The sequence below is a fragment of the Triticum urartu genome, chromosome 4A (assembly GCF_056163025.1).
Source record: "Triticum urartu cultivar PI428250 chromosome 4A, HENAU_Tu73, whole genome shotgun sequence".
Lineage (NCBI taxonomy): Eukaryota > Viridiplantae > Streptophyta > Magnoliopsida > Poales > Poaceae > Triticum > Triticum urartu.
In genome coordinates, this window is record NC_141876.1 from 329,932,414 (window position 1) to 329,939,126 (window position 6,713).

Below are 6,713 nucleotides of genomic sequence, written 5' to 3' on the forward strand. Positions count from 1 at the left end.
CAGTTTCCTTCCTATTCGTCGGATATAAATCGGATGGCCTATATTGCAGGATGGCAGGAACACCATCATCACCAACTCTGTTTTTTTATAAGAGTAGGGAAAAGGTAGAGAGAAAAAATAGAGAGTAGAGTAGTAGAGATAAATATTAAATATAAAATAAATATAATAGTAGAGAAGAGAGTAGAGATAGCAAAGACGTCGGGAAAGGATTGCGCGCGTGTGGGAAAAAGTGGCGGGGCGTGCGCTAGTTTTGGCGCGCGGCACGTGGCGTGCTTTATAAAATCCAACGCCCTCCCACCGCTCTGTGCCTTGCCACCGCTCGCTCCCCGCTCTATGCCTCGCCACCCCTCTCTACCTGCTCTTTCTCGGCTCGCCGCCGCCGCGCCACCATGCCTCCACGTCGTTGGGAAACTTGGGTCTACCGTGCCGTCCACGCGCACCCCTCCGGCGGCTTCTCCGCCGAGATCCAGTTTCGCGGGATGCACCTCGGCCTTGGCAATTTTGACACTGCCAACGAGGCTGCCCGTGCGTATGATGCTGCGGCGTGGCGCCTCCGGTGGCCTCATGGAACATTGAACTTCCCCAACGTGCTGACGCGGGACTGGGCACCGGAGCTTGCGCATCTGCCGTGGCTTATCACCGACAAGGATCGTCGCGACAACCGGAGGTGGGAGCACCGTCTCGGCATCGCCAAGATGGATGAGGAAGACATGGCGCTGTGGCGCCAAAGCTTCTCGTAGGACATCATCAAGGAGTGTGAGTTCTACGAGCAAAGGAGGGCGGAGATGGATAAGAGGAGGGCGGAGCGAGCCGCCTATCGCAAGGACAAGCGTAGGCGAAAAGCGGACTCTAAATTCAACATGAGGCTAGGAGCATCGTCACCCTGGGAATCCAACAATGATCAGTATCTTCACGCCTACAGTCAGACGTCAGAGGAGGACATCACTGAGGAGGAGTCGGACGACAAGGAGTAGTTGAATAATCTTTTTTTATCTATCTATGCTGAGAACTATCCTCTACTCTCTATCTCTACTTCTCGATCTCAACACTGTAAACGCTTTTTAAAGCGCCGCGTGTTGCGTTTCTGTTGGAGATGCTCTAACATGGCAGACGAGTGATTTAATGTTGCCCACAAGATGTGCGAGTATTACTAGTAGTATATTTTTCTTGCCATGTTGAGATTTTAAAACCACGAGTGCGAACATGCAGAGGAGCAATGAAGACCAAACACGGGATATTGGGGACATCTTCAAGGAGTGTGGCAAGTTAAAGAGGAGTTGCACCAAACCTGTAAAACGAGCTTTGGTAAGTAACACCCTTTCAATTACTTTCGTTTAGCCTCGTGTTCTTTGATGTGTATATGTTGTAGTTTTTGTTTCTCTTAAGCCTCGTGTTCTTCGATGTGTCATAAGAAGAGTCTTAATCGTCCTAATGCTTTCGTTTTTAGCTTGATGTAGGAAGTGGGTGTTCTCACCTTGTAGTATATCTTTATATTTTTTCCTTTTGAATTCACTTCTCCCAGTTATGTTTATCTGGCTTCTACTAAATGGATCTGGGTTGCTCTGAGTAGTTATCTAAAAAAGAAGTAACTTCATGTCAGGATGCAGTTCCTGCGAGGAGGGAAGTATGCTCAACCTCAAGATCATGTTTCCAGAATGAGGCTGGATTACACACAAGGTGCCAGTTCCCTAATGATGTTGGAATAGACACAAGGTGCAAATTCCCCGATATTGTCAGATTACACACAAACAAGGTGGAGTCGTCAACTGTTCGTGTTCTCGTGGCTCTAGTAAAAGCTGAAACAAAGCATGCAGCAGCCCTTGAGAATATAGTTGAGTTCCTGAAGAAGCAAAAAGAGCAATTAGATGCTCTCTTCACCCATGCAAAAGAAGAGATGGAAGAAGCTAGAAATAAGCTAGCAGAGGCGGAGCAGGCTAGGCGTCTCCTGCTATCTAAAATTGTTGTCAATACAAAATTTCCTTCATAGTAGCTAGGTTCAAATGTTTATCCAATCAGCATGCCTGTTGTGATGTCCATGCATCTACTGATGTGGCACAAAATATTTCTTTGGGTCATCTAATAACAACAATTACTTTCCAAACAATAACAGACGAAGCATTGGACATGGTATAGTTCACGCGCAAGCCCGACATTCCAAGTTCAACTTCCCCATCAAACTCATGTTCATAGGTATCTCCACATTCATACATAATGTCCACAACCATGATTCACTTCAAAGCCAAAAACTTTTTTTGGGGAGTTATGAATAAAGAAAAACCTCTAGTTCCTGCTACCAGTGTGAGCACAACAAGTCAAGACCATGCGTAATTAATTATATTTTGGTCACTTTTTGTCTTCTAAAATGCCGGCCGGCTCACAGAAGGACATGTTGCCGGCACACGCGCGGATTCAATGAACGCAGGCGGGGCAGTCTGAAGCCGGTTGCATGCGGCGAGGAGGCGTGTTCAGCCGGGACTGCAGCGAGTGGGGCTCTCTTGGCCGGCGTGCCGGTTCAATGCCTGCGCTATGAGAGGTCGCGTCCATGTCAGAGCAATCACTCCCTCTAGTCCTTTTTGTTTGCGTATAACAAAATCTCATTTTCGATTCACATTTTACAAGTAAAATTCATGGAAAAACTTTGACACAAAAAACGATGGGGACTAGTAAACCAGAACGGACGTAGTAGTTTCTTTAATCAAAGAAGGGTTTCCCCCTTCCGATTTTCATTACTGAAAACCAACATCTAAATCTAAACATAGTATTTGCCCTAGAACTACCAGGTTCAACATCTCGCAACATAAACCCATACAACCATATGCCAAGGAGGTACGTAGTAGGTAGTACTATGAATTCCATTTTCGCTCCATACCAATCATTCTAAAAACTACTTAGTACTTATAACGCGCCATTGAAAATCGGAACTCTTAACCCTGCTAAAACTTATATTTTAAACATGGCTACTCGATCTGTGGCAACTGGCGAGCCACCGCCTCCAAGTCGTTCACCTGTGGTCCCAACCATCAACTCCTACGGATCAAATTATCACGCGAGCTGACTATTCCTACATAGGTGCGCGCCACCATGTACCCGGTACTCGCGAATGGAGCAACCGTGCACCTAGGGTTTTAGGGTTTATTTGTTAATGTTGCCTCTACATAACACTCATGTGTGCGAGACAGCGAGAGACAGACTGCGTGCGTGCGCCTCTTCTATTCGTATATGTACTCCACCGTTTGTCTGGTGTCCACAAAATTATAATAACTACTAGCAATGTGCCAATGCATTGCCACACGATCTGAGTAGATTAATACATATTCACCGATTTGATAGAAAAAAAGTCTAGTTTTGAAATACGTATATCACTAAAAAATGTTATTTTTCACTCAAAATATATTCCTTTGGCGGTTTTGATGAGATAAGGGAGGAATGTTGTTGGTTTCAAGATTCGAGAAGTGGTATATGCCTAATTTCTACTCTTACTAGCAAGATGCCCATGTGTTGCATGGAACACCAAGATCTTGTGGGAGAAAAGGATGAACGAGGGAAGGCCTTATCTGCAAATGTGGAGAGGAGTGCGAATAAATTGCCATAGTTTCATTCCTATCCGTCAGGTATAAATTAGACGACCTATATTGCAGGATGGTAGGCCCACCATCATAACCAACTCTGTTTTTTATCCCTACTCTTATAAAAAGCATAGTCGGTGATGATCGTGTGCCTGCCATCCTGCAATATAGGCCGTCCGATCTATATCTGACGGATAGGAAGGAAACTATGGCAATTTTGCAAAAAGGAACCCACACCTCTCTCCACACATGCAAATAAGGCCTTCCCTTGTTCATCCTTTTCTCCCACAAGATAAACTACTCATACAAATGCATCTTCATGTTCCATGCAACGCATGTGCATCTTGCTAGTTGTTGCAAAAATCCCATGTGTGTGTGAGAGAGAGAGAGAGGAGGCGGACGGAGTGCATGTGTGACAAAGACACAAAGAGTGCGAGTGCGAGAGGTATCAACTTAAAATGAGGCGATAGTGTGTGTGTGCACGATCGAGAGGGCGTGTCTCAAGAAGGGAAGAAAAATCTACATAGATACAAGGAGCGGGAGAGAGACATGTATGCGATAGTGGAAGCACGAGTGTGCGGGTGTATAAACCTATCTAGAGGCTAGTCGATAAATGTTTGTGAGAGAAATACGAGATGGGGGTGCGAAAGCGAGAGTTTTGTGTGTGAGAGAGAGACGGTAGTTGGGAAGGGGAGTGGAAGCAGGAGTTGTGTGTGTGTGAGAGAGAGGGGGGGGGAGTTTGTCTGATCGGTAAACAAATGAATAATGTCAGTCTGGGATGGAGAGGAAAAGGAGACCGCAACAAATGTTGTGTCTACAGGAGAGAGAGAGAGTAATTTTAGTGCTATGATTCATATCTAGAGACATATAGGGTGTGAGAGAGAATCCCATAGGGAGAAAGTCAAAGTGAAAGACGAGTGGAGACTATGTGTGTAGCGGTGAAAAAGAAAGCTTACGTACCTAGTGATACGAGAGAACGGTAGAGACGTGAGAGATAATGAAAACCGTGTAATGTATAATGATAGGGAGAGTGTGACACTTCTCAAGGGAGACGTCGAGAGACCATGTTTGCGAGGATAGGAGAAACATGAAGTGAGCATGCAGGTGAGTTGGAGAAGAGAGATTGATAGCTACATGAAGGAGCATGCATGCGAGAGAGATGGGCATGAAAGGAGTGAACATAAAAGGGATTCAAATATTCGAATTCGAGATGATGATACATGTAATCCATATCGAACCAAAATTGATCTATCAAACATGCATACTCATATGAATTCACGCGCATCTATGTTATTTAATATGTAGATATTACTGATCCATACATTTTAGTATAACATAATTTGGTTTAATTTTTTGAATTCAACCTTATGATTTTGAGATCATTGTATTTGTAAATCATATTATACATATAAAGGAGCAGAATTCTTTGTTGTGCTTCTGAAAGTATATATAAAAAATGATGTATGTAGAATTTTATTCCAATCGAAAATGGATCCCGCCTGAAAAAATAGAATACAAATGGGATTAGAATTGAGTTGGCACGGTAAACGTGCACTCTGCAAAATTTGAACGAAGCGGGGAAAATCGCAGTAACCGCCCGAAACCAAAATCTGCGAGATGGAAATTACTACTGCCTATCCCTGCCATACAAAGCCTATCTGCTCGATTTCTATAGGTTTTGATAGGGTAGGTTTGTAATTTCACTCAAACATGACATAACCGCGTCTCACCCGGATTCATACACGGTGGGCGCCAAAACACATTGTGTCCTCGGCCGAAATCGACTCCCTCCCCGATTCATACACGTTGGGCGCCAAAAACAAACTCTCGTCGACGAATATTCGGTGTTTGCGAGATTACCGTCCTATCCCCAACCGACTAATATTGTTGTGATGTAGGAAATTTGAAACGGGGGCTAAGTTTCTAAATTTCCTCGCATTTGAGACAAGCGCACCCTGAAGACATGGTTCCCCCTTCCTCTCCACCTCCATTTCCCCATTCGTACTCCGTGGGCGCCAAAACACCCTCTCCACCGCAGCCTCCTCCGTATGCCACCCCAACCACCGCCGTCCTCCTCCACCATGCTGGAGCTGTTACCCCGACGCCGCCGTCCATTACAAGAGTTCGACCTCTCTCATCCACGGCTTCCGACCAGGATCCTTGCATCCCGTCCTCTGGCTTCATCCCCATCGTCGTCCACCTTGCCGACACTGCTCCTATGACCGTCTCATCCACCGTGCCCCGCCGCCACCGTCTACCCTCCTAGATCTGCTTCCACGCTACCGACAGCCATCGCTATCGCAACACTGTCAAATTTAGAGCAGATGCATACACGGTGCCGCACCAGAGGCGGTACTCTTTCGTATCTTCTCAACTTATTTATCACAGCAAGAAAATAGATGGCCACTGCTTTACTCTGATTTCTTGTCCATCACTTACTTGCTAGTTGAGAGAAAACATTGGTTGTGAAGTTGCCTTTGTCCGGTTTGTACCTTCAGATCCGCCATGGCACGCTCAACACTATACTCCCAATGCTTATGGTTTTCGTCTTTTATATTCCACACTAGTTAAATCACACTAGACTAAATTTCAAAATTGGGCCAGTCAATTTTTCAGAGCTCGCCGGAGTTCGCCGGTGCGAACGAAGGGGCTCGTGTGGGGACTTTGGTTGTTGGGGGGCAGTGGTGGAGCCTCGGTGAACGAAGAATACTCGACGCGGGTGGGGGCGGGGGTGGGGTGGTGGGGGTGGCCGAGGAACACAGGCGGTGGGGGCTGCTGGTCCGGCCGGCAGCCCGTGCGGTGTTTTGTATGGGAAGAATCAGAGACGAGGAAGAAGAAGGGTTAGGAGATGTAGGATCTTCATCCAACCACCTGAAATCATCGGCTAACCCAAATGCAGACATGCCTTTATATTCAGTACCATCATTGTACCTGCTTAGCACTGCTCCTGAATCCATAAAGCTAAACAACGTTCCACTCATAATTCCAAACTTGCTGCTCAAGTATAAATCTGATATGATGCTGATATTACTAAAACAGATAACATTTAATTGGTCAGCTAATGTTCCTACTTTACTTTCGAAAAAGCACGTGCACCACATATAGAGAGACAGCAGGGAGTTGCTTTCTTAATGCGCTCTGGTTCAT

General features: G+C 45.7%; 1 protein-coding gene across 1 annotated transcript; it reads left to right on the top strand.

Moving 5' to 3' along the window:
- Positions 1-389: 389 nt before the first annotated feature.
- Positions 390-740, top strand: LOC147975751 (ethylene-responsive transcription factor 5-like). The gene has a single exon (XM_087520564.1). The coding sequence runs from the start codon at positions 390-392 to the stop codon at positions 738-740; it is 351 nt and encodes a 116-aa protein (XP_087376690.1).
- Positions 741-6,713: the final 5,973 nt, after the last annotated feature.

Bases quoted from the DNA above. Each gene is read 5' to 3' on its own strand.
- LOC147975751 (XM_087520564.1), top strand. From the start codon at position 390: ATGCCTCCACGTCGTTGGGAAACTTGGGTCTACCGTGCCGTCCACGCG.